The sequence below is a fragment of the Lepidothrix coronata genome, unplaced genomic scaffold (assembly GCF_001604755.1).
Source record: "Lepidothrix coronata isolate B3197 unplaced genomic scaffold, Lepidothrix_coronata-1.0 Scaffold33, whole genome shotgun sequence".
In the NCBI taxonomy this organism is placed as follows: Eukaryota; Metazoa; Chordata; class Aves; order Passeriformes; family Pipridae; genus Lepidothrix; species Lepidothrix coronata.
Genome location: NW_016690213.1, coordinates 2024588 through 2040876, shown reverse-complemented (window position 1 = coordinate 2040876; position 16289 = coordinate 2024588). Strand labels below are relative to the sequence as shown.

Genomic DNA, 16289 nt, shown 5'->3' with positions numbered 1-16289 from the left:
CAAGTTGAGAACCTCTTTCTTCCCACCTCATCCCCACCCCACAGAAATCCAGATTCCAGGTTTGCACAGATTCTGTGCCTTCTGCTTCTGTGTACTCTAAATGTTATTAAATGATTTTTAACATTCAAATTCTAGAAGTCTGCGCATGTTACAGTGTGTGAATTTCCCAAATGGTCGGCTACTACCCTTTTTCTCTCCAAGGAAAAAGGATAGAGTTAAGTTCAAGATTTGTTGCAGCTGGACTGTAATCAAGCCGATGGGAATGTAGTGATAAGAGGCAAAGAATTTGAATTTATTACATTTTTCTTCCTTTTCTGCTGCTGAGTACTGCAGTAATTTCACTGAGCTCATGTGTCCTTCCTGGTCAAACTAAATGCATGCATTGAAAAAGCTCTCATATAAAGTTTCTAATAAACAGTGACTCACATGAAGTATCTCCCAACAGCCTGTGTGTGTGCTCAGTGCAAATAGAAGTGCCCAGGGTGCCTGGGTAGAGTTGAAGAAGGGCAGGCGTGACTCGTGGTCTGGGAGAGCCGTTCCCAGCACTTTCAAAAGCTGGCAGCGGCCTTTCTATGTCTGTCCCTGTGGCTCAGCCCTGCCTTGACCCAGAGGGCTGGCTGACAGAGGTGGAGGTTAATTTATCCTGGTTTTTCTTACTCCCCTGAGGTTTTTGTGTAGCACCAGATACTGTATTGGCCAGGGCATATAATGGCGGTACCTGAATAACTGCATGCTGGTTACAGCTTTCCTGTGGCCATTGCCCAAACCTGTAGGAGATTGTGTTCAAACTACATTTAAGCATGCCTGAATACTAAGGTTTTACATGTTTTCATTTAGGAAACTAGCAAAAAACCTCATCCAAGTGCTGTAAAATTGGAAGAAAACTTCAAACCATTGCAGGATAAGAAGAAGTATCGGCACAGACCGGAACCTCTCTTCATACCTCCTCCTTCTTTCAACCTCAGCATGTCCCACTCCGGTGCCACTCTGTACCAGAGTCAGCTTCGCTCTCCCCGTGTTCTGGGAGATCATCTGCTAGACCGGACACATGAGCTGCCCCCCTACACTCCGCCACCGATGCTTAGTCCAGTTCGGCAAGGGTCTGGTCTCTTCAGCAGTGTTATCACTTCATCTCATAGCACCTCACATACTCAGCTGCCGCTTACTCCCCTGACACCTACTCCACGGGTGCTCCTGTGTCGGTCTAGTAAGTATTACTTTTACAGAGCAGCAGTAGAAAGGAAATGCCACTGTCCTGTCTTCCTGTGTTATCACATCGATGATTTTTATGTGTGCTCACGTGCATGGCCACTTCTGCTAAATCACAGGAAAAGTCCAGTTTTGCCTTGGATTTTGCAGAGGCAGTGTTGAGGCATAAAATGAATAGAGGAGCCTAATCAGCGAGTAAGGCTATGATCTTTCCATGTGGTCTGCCTCGAGAAAGGACCACCATGCCTCTCATTGCATCTGGGCATTCTGAAGTGGAGGAAAAAGATTTGGTTTGAGACAGGGGGTTCACTTTAAGTATTTATTCAGTGCTTCACAAGAAAAGGTGTCTAATCACCCATGATCAGAGCAGTAGAAACCTCTGCAAGTTTGGACATTTCTGTTACCTGTAACAATTTAGACTGTTTCTGTCTAAATATCAATAAAGGGTCATTTTTGCATCGTAGACTGGAGTAATGTTGATGTTAATAGGGAGGTGTCAGTGCAGCCCTAGAGGTGGTGCACCAACAGCAACACAGCAATACTCAAACTCCAATCTCTGTTTCAGATAGTATTGATGGAAGTGTCATTCCAGTGACGCCTGGGCCTGGAGAACAGACTGTTGAACCGTAAGAAAAACAATTTTTTTTGTCACTGCTTTTATAGACTATCTCCAGCCTAGAGCATGTGGCCTGAAGTGTTTTGAACTGGGCAGGTAGCATTCAACTGCCTGAAATCATGTTGAGCTGGACTCATTGAAGTTTTCTGTGGATGGTGGCTGAGGACGTTGGGAGCAAAGCGACTGTAGGAGATTTAGGTGTCACGGCTCAAAAATGCTAGGAGAGGCTTGGTGGCAGCCACTGAAAGTGAAACAACAGTGATGGCTGGGAAGAGGGCTGTGAGGAAAATGTGTTGATCCAGTACTTTAGGTTTTTAACATATATTTTTGTATCTACGGTGGAGCTTTAGAAACATGTTACCTGGTAGGTTCCCCAGGCAAATGCAAACAGGATTGTCCCTCAGCAGTAATGGCTCTTTCTGCTCTCTGCTGAAGAGTACCATTCTCTATGGAACAGAAAGTTGCTGTTTCTGACATCTAGCCTCTTTGCTAGTCATGCATATAAGATAGCTTGGGTTGTCCCTAAGGTGTGATGTCTCAGTATAGTTTAAATTGCATATTGAAATTTTTGTTTTCCCCCAAGAGATCAGTTCTCTCTAGTATTCAAAATACTTACCCCACTGGGAGTAGAGCATTGCGTAAAGCAATCTGACACAATTTCCTGCCACTTGAGTGCAATAAAAGTTTTGTTGGAAATAAAGTGAACACTAATGTGAATTCTGTTTTTTCTGCACCTCGTGTAGTTGAATACTTAGGTATTTATTCATCTTTACAGGCGAATCAATATCGGGTCCAGGTTCCAGGCTGATATTCCTGAGCTGCAGGACAGATTGCTAATGGAGAAGGACGTGCACAAGGCTACTTTGGTTTGGAAACCATGGCCAGAACTGGAGAACAAAGTCTTCCAACAAAGAGGTACGATGATTTGCTGTTTTAGAAGTTCCTATGTCAACCTGTGCCTGTTGAAGAAATACACATTGATTTCTCATGTGCGTACTGTACAAAACGTTCAGGAGAATATTAATTGCTGAGAATGCAGAGGAAGACCAGAACTACATGTTACAGATTCAGAGTAATAACATTATATAATGGCATTTAAAGTGAAGTCTGAATGAACTGCTTTTTGGCAGCCAAGGGGGAAGGATTGTTCTGGGAAGTTGGGTACTGAACTGTCTTGTAAGGGCAGAGGTCACAGATCAGAGGCAGCTGATGGCCCCTGGGCCTGTCCTGTGACTATAGCTGAGAGGAAATGTGACAGGGTTGGTGGATTCTACCTGTCCTGAACAGAGTTCTTTCCTGCTTCCAGCATGGTTCATTTCTGTTTCTCTACCCTGGCTGGGCCTTCTTGGCACAACAACATCACTGGCATGTGCAAGTCACTGCCTCACAGGTAGATCTCTGGCTCTGTAGTAGCTTGTCCTGTCCCAAGGATGCGCTCTGCACATCCTCTCCTCAGTGAGTTATCCTAAAACAAGGAGATGAGCTGCTCAGGAGAGAGAGTATGGAAGAAGCTGCTGCCCTGAACTATGTGGTCTTTGAGTAGCATTACAGAATCTTTGGCTCTGGATGTTTGACTGACAGGCTACTGTATCAGCAGTAAAATGTTGACTTATTTCTGACAGTGGAAGACCTTTTAAATATGAGCTGTTCCAGTGTGTTACCTGGTGGAGGAACTAACTCAGAATACGCTTTGCACTCTCTCTTTGAAGCGAAAGGAGATATTATGGTAAGATAAGAAGCTGAAAGGGGAGATATGATCCTCTTCTGCAGATAAATTAGCATGCTTTATTAAATGGATTTAGATATGGTTGTATAAAAAAGATTTCTGATTGATTTGCAGTGATGCTTTAAACATCCTGTAACATTTTTGGGGAATGACTTTTCACTTTATTCTCTAATAAATTTAAATTTCAAAGCAGTGCCTCTCTGAAGGTTTACTGTATATTTCATATAGATAAGATTACTTAGTTTATAGCCTTGGAGCTTTGAATGTCTCTCAGTGCTTGCTCCAGCCCTGATATTTCACAGGCTTTATACTTGGTCACAGAGAGCTTAGTCCTTCTCTAGCCCTTAAAAAAACCTTTTTTTGTAGCAGCAGTCACATCTACTTATTTGTTCAGAACTGTGAGGTAATTGCACACAGTTCTTATATAAATAATGCATTTCAAATATTTGCATTAGTTTAGTGATGGGAATGTTATTAACTAGGGCAAAACATCCATTTTCCCCAACGTTGAGAAAGACAAGGCCCTTGCACCAGTTCCTGGAAAACCAATTTAAAACAAAATGCAACAGAACACAGGGCTGGAATGATCTCACAGTATTGTCCAATACAGTGGGTTTTAGCTTGTGTCCCAGTTTCCTTAGGCTCTGTTAGCTGTATCTGAGCAGTCTGAGTCAGGTGACGGAACTTACTGTCAGGATGTGGAATTTGCTTTACAGGGAGTCTGAATTGTCAGGGGAAAAATTTTAGAGATCCACAAATCATCTGTTTCTCTGCTCTGAAGGAGGATTAGCTATACTTGCTGTCATTCCTGACAGATGTTGACCTAAACAGGTATTCTAAAAGACTTCATGCTATATTAATGCTGTCGAACCAACCATTAAATATTAGTGTCAATTAACACTATCAAGTCAAACACAATAAACTATTTGTATGTGGCAAGCAGAAGGCAGGGAAGAGCTGGAAGTTGCTAAGTAATAGCCAGTTTTCTGCTAATTAAGGCAAGGCAGGTGCACATTAGGTGCTCTTTTGTGAGGTACAGTGTTAATGGGCTGTGAGTAATTTGATGTGATTTTGTATGACAGAAAAGAGAAAAGAGAGAAAATTAATTCGTATCCTTGTATGAAATAGTCTTCTAAATGCAGTTTTATGCAGCAGCCGATTGCATTTGCTAATTCTGTTTTTCCCTGCTTTTTCATTTAGGTTGCTCTTGAAAAGCTGCTGTTGCGAAAGCCAGTGAGATTGAAGTGTCATCCTTTGGCAAATTACCACTACGCCGGTAGGTTTCCTTGTGATCTCTCTGTCTGCTGGCATACAGAGTCCAAGCCTGGCATGCCAGGCTGGAGCATGGGATCACACTGCACTCTCTGCTGTCTGCTGCAGGGATGGCAGCATCTAATGGAGAGGTGATGTGGACAGGGATATTTCCAGAGCCTTTTGTCACAAGTTTAGCAGTTTTTTACATGATTGAAAATATACGGAAAATTTGCATCCATGTTGCTGTGTAAAATTCTATGGATTTAAAACTGCCTCAAGTGATTCTTTTTCTCTTAAACTGAAATGTGATCTCCTTTTAAAACTGCTGCTATTTGTAATTTATAATTTACTATCAGTAAGGTCTTAATTGTCTGGTATATAAACATCTTCCATCATCTGCCTGCCTTCTCTGAGGTGATGGTGCACAATCAATGAATACGATGATCATGAGCATCCTTCCGAAGAGGCAGTGGTGTAACTCCTACTAATAAGTGCTGCTTACAGAGCCTCTCTTTGTGTGGGTCTAATCAAAATAAGTCTGGGTTGGTGACTTCTTTCGCAGACGTAGCAAGAAGTATATTGGGATGATGAAGCAGAAGTGCCCTCCGTGAAATACACGATGTGATGTTAAGCCATGGGGCTTAAGTCATGTCACCTGAACATAGATGGCAAATGTCTCTCCTCTGTAGCCCTCTCTTTTAGTCCTTAATGCTTTGTAGTGGCTAACAACTGCTTAGACACAGAATAGGGTTTTACGTAAGACAGTTAAGACTTCATCTCCAGTTTAGGCTCAATGGGAAACAAACCTTCTGGTTTGTGTTCTGGTGGTCAGTCAATCAGTGTCCAAGCTCATGTACTGATTTCCAGTTACAGTCATTGTGCGACATAATTATAGAAGCAAGCTACTTCCTGGCTGTAGCAGCCCACTGGAAAGGCTCACAAGTAACAGGAGATCTTTTGTAAAGCAAATCCTTAACCCCTTGGCCTGAGAACAAGAACAGAAACACATTTGATGGCAGCTCATAATAGTAACGAATAAATGCGAACATCAGGTTTAGAGTTTTGTCTGAGGGAGATGCCCAGTGCAAAAGGGTGGGGATGTGGGTGGATGGAGGAGAACATCAGGCAGGAACTTTGACCAGGGTCTCTTGTCTGAAGAGATGATGCTAAATCATACGTGTGAGACAGTTCAAGGCATGAGAGCAGGAAGATAAGGAAATATCCCAGCAACCTCCTCCTCAGTGAACAATCTAATTAGCAAAGCAGATAAGAAATTTCTGCCTGTGTGGCAGAGGACCAACAGTCTTTACTGAAACAACTTCACAGTAGTTTCAGAAAGTGTTTTACTGGGATTCAGGGAGGAGCTAGGAGAGACTGTTTTTTTAATCTTTAACGTAAGATGACGCTAATGCTCGTTAACTAGCACTGAGACCTGTGGACACCAGCATATCACCATTTCTTAAGCAGGAAAGAAAGTTTGATTGTACTTATCACAGCATGAAACAAAATATCACCAATCTGGATTTAAGAACCATAAAATAACAAGTCAAAGCATTACTTTCTAATGCTCTTGCGTGTGATTGCAACTTATATTATATGACAGCATCACTCAAGCACCATGCAGCAGCTCTTGAATAACAGTTTATTTGGGGTTTGTAATCAGCCACTCGAGGCATTTGGGAATTTCTGACAATCTAGTGCATGAATAGCTTTAATATAACTTCAAGTGGTATTTGTTTGGGTTGACTTGTGGAAATCACAGCTCTTGGGCCTCCCACATTTAAAGTTGGAATATACTGAAACAGAGCATGGCACTAACTCATGAGAATGATACCACAAACAATAAATATCCGAACTCATCCTTAGCATTGCCCTCAAATTGAGGGTACAAACAAATAGCTCACCTTGGAAACCTGTTGGCTTGTGAGGGAAGCAAGCTGTAAAACTTGAGGATTTTCTATTGTGTGCCTAGAGAGCTGGTTATGCTGACCCAGGGCTGCTTGGACAAACACCCTAATTTCTCTGTCCTAACACTTGGCCATCTGTCAGGATGGTGTTTTAGGGAAGACAGAGGGAACGTGTATCTAATCACTGCTGCAAACACTTGCATTGTTCTCGTCTGAGCAGTGGAATTTCTCAGGTCTGAAGTTCTGCAGTGAGAACTGCAGGAGAGACGGTCTCTGAAATAAGGCACTTCAAGCAGTCTGGAAGCTTTTTGTAGGTACTGCAGTAGGGTGTGGATCAGACCCAGTGTATGCTGGATGTAGTGGATTTGAGCCCACTGTCAGTGGGGCTGCCTAGATGTATGTGTAGCCCCCTTGAAACCCACAAGTTGGGTCCAAAGTGCACAGCTTAGCAGAAGATATTTATTACCAATTAATCGGTGCAAAAACAATATGGCAGGTAAAAGAAAATACAGAATAAATGTCTAAACATAAAGATCAACTTTAAAATTTTATCTGTATTCCGAAGCCCAAAATTCTTTTTTGCTGCATTGCAGATCTCTCTCTATGCATGTTCTCTATATCTCCCTCAAGCTAACAAGAGCAAAAGTGGTTTCCCAGCAACCAGAGTTAAAAACAGCTTTTCTTCTGTTTCTTTTCCTACACAGGATTTATTCTATTAATTAGGTTACTTCCAATTAACCCGCATAATCTTATAAGGGTCTCTGCTAATACCACAGCTATTGGGGAAAGTCTGTAAGGCCCAAATCCTCCATAGGTGTCCAATAAAATTAGTTCATGGAAATGATTCTGTGTTATTATTTTTATTGTGTTGTTTTTTTGGGAGGGTGGGGTAGAGACAGGAGAGCAGCATGACTAGAAAAAAATCCTCCTTTGGTGTTGTTATCCTTTTTAAAATTATGTTTTGCCATAATAGAGTAGCCCCCTGGACTTAATCAGTGCATTTACCCTGTCCAAAGTGAGGGTAAATGCAAACGACTGACAAGTTGCGTAAGAAGGGAATGACACTGGTTCAGGGTGGGAAAGATGGAAAGGCAGTGTGTCAGCAGAAAGATCTTTGGATGATAATAGAATAAGTTAAACTTGTGGCTTGAAGCCAGTGCCTTTCTCTGATGCTTAAGAGAGCTTTAAGTGTAAATCTCTATGGAAATAACTAATGCATGCTTATATGCAGTGCTGGAAAAGCCTACATAAAACAGGCTGCAGAAAAGTTAATTCTGTAGTTTTCAGCATATAAAGGAGCAGTGAGATACCTGCTCTGAACTTGGAAGCTTGGGAGCTGATGCTGAAAAGCAAAATATTTGTAGTTAATAAAATCTATATATATTTTTATAGACATAAGTAACGTGTAGAGTTCAACACCATGTGTGGTGTCAAGTCCAAGTTAATGGAAATTAGTGCAGAGGCAAGCATTTCTATGGAGAATGATAACATTGACAGAAGTATTAGGGATTTCTTTTCATAAAAGTTATAGATGTTTCAGAAACTCTCAGGGCAAAGTAGAATCTTCTCATAGTGTAAGTCATTTCAGAGGCGTCCACATTATGGCTTCTTGCATATCCTTCCTTTAATATATGTAATGCTGCCCACTCTTAACAAACAGAACACTGCTTTGATGCAGCAGAGCAATCCTGTGTTCCTTCTGTTTAATACTGAGGAAGCATAAATTCATTTCAATTTAAATGTTGATTTCACATTTTCATGGGCAGTTAGGCTGGTGGAGCAAACGCAGAATAACATTATTTAGAAATTTTATATACAGCTTCCATTAAATGATCAGAAAATACTTTTTGCATATTGCACATTGCTACAATCTCTACATACTTGTGACCCCTGTCACAGAGGTTTTAAGTGTCTTACCTCAAGCCATGCAAGTGAAGAGCTGCAAAAGGATCTTGTAAGAGTTGTCTGGAGGAAAAAATGATAGATGAACTTCTGTGTAGTCAAATGTAAAGTGGCATATATGGGAATAAACAATACAAGCTTTACACAGGAAATTATGAGTTCTGTGGTGATAGTTCTCAAGTTAGAACGACAGTTTGGGATTATAATGCTAGTTCTAAGAAAGCATCAGCTCTGTATTTTACAAAAGCTAAGGTCAAACATTAAGAGAATAGAGAACATGGTGCCACTGTGAAAGTCGGAAGGTTGCTCATATATAGACTTTTGTGTGCCTTTCTGGTACTGTCATCTCTATAAGGAATGTTTTAGTACTGGAAAGGTTCAAAGAGGGACACCAGTAATGATCAAAGGTTTGGGAGTGACAGAAAGGGCATGGAATCTTGAATAGCATGGAGATGATGGTCAAGTTTGGGTTCATTTTATCCTCCTGCTGAAGAACAAAGGGTCATCCAGTGAAGCTACTGGGAGCCAAGAAACAAAGAAAAAGGAGATGGGTCTTCATGCAGATGGTCTACATATTTGTGAAACTCTTCAGCAAAGGATGTTTTGAGTGCAAGAATTTTAATCAGTTGAAAGGAAGAGTGGCTCAGCACTTACAAGGGTAGTTACTAAATAAGCACATTGCACCAGACTCAGGAAATCCCCTGCACCAAAAGTGGTCAGAGGTTAAGAAAAATTAGGGAGAGGCATTGTGTTTGCTTGCCCTGATCTTACTGTTTCCTAGGCAACCATCTGTGATTACTGCTGGAGACCGAATACTGGTTAGATGGACTGGAGGTCTGAGTCACTACACCCATACTTGTATTTGGGTAGCAGCTATCAGTAGCATGTGCTTGAGGCTTCCCAGTTTTTGTTTCAAATGCTACACCAACATAAAGGTGGTGAGTTTTTATCATTTGTAATGAATTAACTTTTTTTTTAAGGTTCTGACAAATGGACGCATCAAGAAAGGAGGCTGTTCAAAGAGGCATTGTCCACCTACAGCAAAGATTTCATATATGTACAGAAAATGGTAAGGTTATTTCTGTTCTGTCAATTGTTGGTTTTTTTTTTCCTTTTGCTGTGTTCTGTTCCTCTTTGTTTTCCCTCCAGTGTCAGACCAGCTTATTGCAGGCGTAGAGCCAGCAGTGGTTACAAGAGTGGTTTATTCACTGGACGTACCTACGCAATAAGTACCAGTAAAAAACAGTTACAAATAACTAAAAACTGTTCCTTTTTTATTACATGTAAAAGTTTCCACACTTGAAGTCCAAATCATGGCATTCTATGTGTGGGATAATTGTGGTTCTCCATTATCATCTTGGTGTTCTCTGACAGTTTGTTACAAGGTACCCGAGTCCCTGGCATGGAGCCTGGTGCCAGAAAGGGTTGAAACCTGTTAATAAAGAGAGAACATGTTTGGGCTTAATTTTCATGTTCTGCCACAAAGCAGAAAAGGCAAGGTGTATACATCTCAGGGCACAATACCCTACTTCTTAGCTCCGATGTTGAAAAACATGTGGGTTTATGCAAATCAAATCTTAATTCCTAGATTTCTCAGTTGTATTGTACACTTGAGCTACAAAAGTATATTCTGAGTCATTTTCTGGCTGGAGTCTAGAGAATCCCAGAGAAATCTGCTGAAGCTGAAAAAGTCAACACAAATTTGACTGAAAAAAAAACTCTGAAAAAAACCTATTCTACAAGAGCATTCCTGTTGTAGTCAAACTGCCTTTTTTTTTTTTTTTTTTTGCTCCATTTGAATGTTTGAGTAATAAAGCCAGCCTCTTGGAATATATTCAAATAGTGTTAAATGAAAGGAAAAAAATTGAGATTGGACTATTTCTGTATTACTCAACTACAGGTTAAGTCTAAGACAGTTGCACAATGTGTGGAATACTACTATACCTGGAAAAAAATCTTGCGTTTGGGACGGAAACACAGAACACGTTTAGAGAAAAAAAGAGATGAATGCCTGGTAAGTCTAAAAGAATATGAGAAAGTTTAACACTTGATAATTTTTGTTTGTACCGTGTTGAGGAGGAGGTTGAAGTAGGTGACATAGGTATCTTCCAAGCAAAATTTTTCCATAATGCTAAATTACATTCTGTATAAACATTTTGTGACCTCAGCTGCACCAAGATCTGTGTTCCTGGACTGTAACAAGATAAAAGTCCTTTATCTAACTGTAGTCCAGCAGGTAAACCTCTTTAAATTATGCCTGTGCTCATATCTGCTCCTAAAAGCTGCTCTAACATTCTAGTACAAATACCACTTGAGATGTGTTGGTTTGTGAGTTAGATTTTTTTTTTTTTGGTTTATTAAGTAACTTGGCTACAAGTGCAGTGTACATTGCCTTTCTAATGGCAGGAGAGTACTGCATCTGTAGAGCTTTGGAGCTACAGCTCCATAATACAGATGGAGGGTGTTTTGAGCACTGCAGATAAGCTTCATGTGCTATAGCTTATCCGTTAAGTGGTGGTAGTTCCAGCAAGACCAGAAGTTCATTCAGGATGGGAGGAAATACTGAAACTGGGAAGCAGACTTGATTAAAAAGCCTGCTGTTCAGAACTGTGTATGTCGTACTATCCAGTGCTGTCTTTGACCATATTTCTAGTATTTGTTAAGTGCACTGTCTTTTTTAGACAAGTGGAGAAGAGGAAGTGTTAGAGGAAGATGAGGAGATTGAAGAGGACAGAAAGGAAGAAAGGGAAATGCAAAAGACTCCTGACCCACCCGCTATCCCTCTTGTTGGACCCATTGATCTGCCTGCTCTTCAGGGTCTTCCACTTTCTTCATCCTCCTTCATCTGTAAAATGCCAAACTGTGGCGCTGTGAGTCTGTTTGGTATATTTAAGGAGGGGGGAGGGGTGGTGCGTGTAAACTAGTGAATTGTGATTTTTGAGATCGTGGATTTAGACTGCTCCTGGGCAGTGATATCTCCTGAATATCTCTGTATTACAAAGATATTACAAATATTTTGACTGCTTTTAATTCTTGACTTTTAATTCCCACCTCACCAAATATAAGCAGTTTGATCTGTACAGAAAATTGAATCCTGAGATGATACATCAGTTAGAATTACTATATGGTAACAGCTCCAATTACGTTACACAACTGAAATAATAGGATAGCTCACTGCTTTGTTTTATTATGACTACGTTTCTTTAGTGGGATCGTGCATATTAGATGTGTACGGTTGTTGTGATATGCATTCAGCATCCTGCTTTCTGCAGTTTCTGTTCCAGTATTGTCTTGTGATTCTCGGGGTTTATTTTTTTGTTGGTTTTTCTTTTCTTCCCTCCGCCCAACAACCCCCCGTCAGGTGTTCAGTTCCCGACAAGCCCTAAATGGCCATGCTCGCATTCATGGAGGTACGAATCAGGTGACGAAAACACAATGCACCATTCCAGGCACTAAGCAGAAATCTGGTACGCAGAGCGGATACTGCTCCATCAAGAGTTCACCTGCCCACAGCACAACAAGCGGTGAGACCGACCCAACAACAATTTTTCCTTGCAAGGAGTGTGGCAAGTAAGTGTATATGAGTGTCTGCAGTATTGCATCACATTTGCCTGTTTAGATTCCAGATCAATAGTGCTGTGAACAAACCCTTTATTTCACTCTGATGGTCTCAAAAGAAGTTCTCCCCCTAGATGATAAAGTCCTCTTACCAAAACTATCAGAGATGGGTTTGCATGACATTTTGGATGTGATACCCCTGCAGTATTTCCTCCTATTTTCGTGAATCCATTTATCTGCTAGAGTTTGTATATCTGACAGTCCAGCTTTCTGCTTCATCACAGGCTTGGATGTGACAGTGCGCAGCTTTCTCTGTGTTGCTGTGCATTGTCCATCCTCATGTGGTATTCCTTCACTTTTTCCATCCTGTGCAGGATTGTTGTAAAACCAATACAGGGAGGATTAGGCTGTGCATGGATACTGAAGTAAGTGTGGGAGTTACAAACTACCTCTGGCAGAGTCAGAGCAGGCCATTTTGATACCATCAGGATGTATAAATCTGGTAGTCTGTCCCTGAAATTCGCACCATGGCATTGCAGACTTCACTGACTTCTATTTCAGGACAAGGAAGCAAATGTACTGATAGGTTGTTGAGTCTTTTTTGGCTCACTTCATCAAAAGCAACGCATTTTTATCTGATTTCTTTTTTTCTTTTACAATTTAGGGTATTTTTCAAAATCAAAAGCCGCAATGCTCATATGAAGACTCACAGACAACAAGAAGAACAGCAAAGGCAGAAGGCTCAGAAAGCTGCTGTGGCAGCAGAAATGGCAGCCACTATTGCAAGAACTACTGGGCCAGCTGGGCATAGTTTGATCCCCCTGGATCACATGGGTTTGGTTAAACATGTTGAAAATGTTGGTGACATTGATGACGATGTTGTTCCGGATCTGGGTGATGTCATGGAAGAGAACGAAGTCATGGATGCTGACCTTTTATTGGATGATGAAGATCCAGATCTACTGCAGGATGATGCTGAGTTGTAAATAAAGTTGTTTGATAGACAGCTACTGAGCACACCCTGAATGGATCAATCAGGAAACCTGGACTGCTTGTTTATTCCCCACTGATTGTAAACTACCTGTTGAAAATGATAATTCTTTTATCCAGGTCTCGAAAAAAAAAATCTGCTTTTTTCCCTTTTTTTTTATTAAATTGTGTTTTGGGGGAAGAAATAAATAATTGGTACAAATATTCTTATAAGGTGTTTTTATCTGAGCTCTTCTTGCTGATAACTTCCAGGGCCACTAATTACAGAAGTTTGTGGTTCTGCTGTCAGTTCCCTCCAGATGGTCCCAGTAGAATCTTTAAGTCTTTAACTCTTCCAAGTTTCATTTTACCCCAATTGCAAGAATAAACTTCACACACTTCTGATGAAACATTTTTTTTTGCCTATATTGGATCATTTCCAGCATCTTCTAGAGACTAAATGTCATCTCTCTTAAAGATATGATTACATTCTTTATGCTGTCATTTTAAGGGAGATGGAGGGGGAAAAAATCTGATTTAACTGTGAAATAGTTACAGGAGTGACTGCATCATCTGTAATTGCAGTACATTTTCAGTTCTGTCTTGTTTACAGAGGACATTTTAGACCTTCCATTTTAGCAAGGTTTTGATCTTCTGATTTTAAAATGACCTAATTCAAGGACTGAAGAAAGAAAATGATTGTACTGTGGTTCACATCATCTGATGGGAACACTGAATCAGGAACTGCCTTGGTAATCAGATTGCACTGAAAATACTGTGCTGTGACAATAAATCACACTGTGGAATAGCCATCTCAGTGGTTTTAGAGGAGTCTGTGCTTGAGCAGTGCAGGATTCTTGCCCATGGAACAGAGACTGATGGAGTATATGCCTTCAGCACGTATTTAGTTATTAATTCCAGGTATAACATGTTAATCTTGTGCCATTTTCAGTCCTCATTACAACAAATTCAAATATTGTTTATTCAGTAAAACATACTGCAAAGGTGAGTTGATGTTGCTGTTTAATTACCATTTCTCCTCCCTTAGGTTCAGATCTACCTGGTGATGCCTGACAGCATTTATATAAATTTAGATTTGGTTCTCTGAGTAAATAGGATATCAAAAGAATCGTACCTTGGAGAATAAAAGAATTGAGGAAGAATTGGAGTTAGGTTGAGTGGACCTTTAATTCCAGAGTATGAATGCTGATTGTAGAGCTTTCACAGGTAGCAGCACTGATTTTCTTGTGAATTTTGCACAGTAGAGGAGTATTGCTAACTTTATAAAATATTTTATAAGACTGATTTCAGATCTTCCAGGTTTTAGCATCGTTTGGGGTTTTTTTATGGGTTGGGTTTTGTTTTATTGGGTTTTTTTTGCCACATTCCTAATACCTTTAGCAGAATCTGAGAGATGGTAGGTCTTATTTTCTACTGTCTTTCTTCCTTGTTTAACTATGCAAAATGAGAGCAAATTATGGACTTTTATAGGAGTACTGGACCACACAAGTTCAAGAACAATGGGACCCACTGGCAGAGAGAGGTACCTTCTCTGTCAGGGCCAAATATGTGAAGCCAAACGACCTCAAGTTTCTACTTAAGGCCAAATGCTCCGATGCTAAAGAACAACTCTTTAGGAGAATGAGAATAACTTCTCAGTTTCTCATTAATGAAGTTCCTATGTAAATGGTTTTTTTTAGTGTTTTGGGGGTTGTTCCAGAGGTTCTTTGAGTTGGTTTTGATCATTGGGTGAAATTTCACTCCCGCTACCACATAAGGGATGACATTCTCAGTTAGTGTACCCTTGAGTTTCAGGAAATCAGGCAGCTTTTCTTTCTTCCTTGAACTGTCAGTCAGACACTCCCCAGCAGTTCTGTGCTGTGATGTGTTACTTTTACAGGGACCATATGCAACCCAGGCTCAGTGCACTGGGTGCTCAGCTGTGTGCCACCAGCTAGATCCACTGACAAGAAGTCTCATAGGTTGTAAAGTCTTCATGGTTTGCAAAGTGGAGGGTTTTGTGAGCAGTAATGTGTTGGCTCTTAGGAGCCTGTGTTAGAAACAGCCCAGCAGAATGTCCTCTCCCTCTCCCAAACTTGTATCATTTTGAACTTCTAAGGATCTTTCTGAGAAAGGCTGCTACACTGGAAAATGGATGTGTTTTCAGATTCTCTTGTTAATGGTGGGGAAAAAAGTGTGTGTTTAAGCAAAATTATATTTGAAGTCAGAATTCTGATTGAAGAACAGCGTGAAATACAGTAGAAACTTATGGGCTTGATTCTGAAGAACAGCTCTTTATTAAAGTATCTACAGTGGAACAGTTGGACAGGATCTGTGCTAAACTTATCTATAAATATATATATACACACACACATATATATGCCTGGTTCTGTAACATTAATCAGATGCTGTACAGCCAAAAAGATAGCAGAACAATGATAACCAAAGAAGTTATTCATAAAGGAAAAAAAAAGAAATGTACATTTCCTAAGCAGTACATGGTTTAGGCCTCAAACATTGACTTCATCATTATTAAGTGTTGCATTGGCTGTTGTTAAACAGATGCTGTTCTGCCTATTTGTACAAGTTGGACATAGTTTTATTTCAGAAAACTTGTTTTCTTGCTGATGGTTGATGATGGAAGACTGTTCAATATTGGACCTAGTCCTCTTTGATAAAACCTGTACATACAGAAAGCATATTTTATGAGAAAAATCTTATTTTCAATATTTAACTGTTATTTTATTAGAAGATGGTTGTGTAAATATTTTAGGTGCTTTAGTGTAAAAAGCCAACTGTAATTTTAGGTGGCACAGGAAGTAACAAAATAAAAAAAATATACATTTGATATAACTTGTGATCTATGCTGGTTTCAGGTTCCTGCTCCTGGCATTTGACTTGCACAAAGCTAAATTTCAGGTTAATGCCTATCTGGTTGTGTGTATTTAAGGATGGTTTAGTGGAGTGAATTAGTACTTGTTTATTCCCCGCTCCCCCTAAATATTTGGTACCAATCAGAACCTGTGTTATATTATTAACAGAAAGGGGTTTCTGTGCCATTTCCAGTAATTTTAATACTTCGGTAAAATATAGTTAGCTGGGTTTTGCTCTAACGGGCTTGTATACCTTTTTTAACTATTTCTAAGAG

General features: G+C 40.3%; 1 protein-coding gene across 7 annotated transcripts in view; it reads left to right on the top strand.

The window, feature by feature from the left end:
• The window catches only part of TRERF1 (transcriptional regulating factor 1), a 100663-nt gene extending 87295 nt beyond the window's left edge, over positions 1–13368 (top strand). For all 7 annotated transcript variants that reach the window (XM_017811714.1, XM_017811712.1, XM_017811708.1 and 4 more), the window contains 10 exons: positions 838–1207; positions 1775–1835; positions 2601–2740; positions 3448–3551; positions 4752–4827; positions 9595–9683; positions 10515–10628; positions 11296–11484; positions 11976–12184; positions 12837–13368. In XM_017811714.1, coding sequence (XP_017667203.1) covers positions 838–1207; positions 1775–1835; positions 2601–2740; positions 3448–3551; positions 4752–4827; positions 9595–9683; positions 10515–10628; positions 11296–11484; positions 11976–12184; positions 12837–13158 — 1674 coding nt within the window. In that variant the 3' untranslated portion in view covers positions 13159–13368. The remainder of the gene's footprint in view (positions 1–837; positions 1208–1774; positions 1836–2600; positions 2741–3447; positions 3552–4751; positions 4828–9594; positions 9684–10514; positions 10629–11295; positions 11485–11975; positions 12185–12836) is intronic.
• Positions 13369–16289: the final 2921 nt, after the last annotated feature.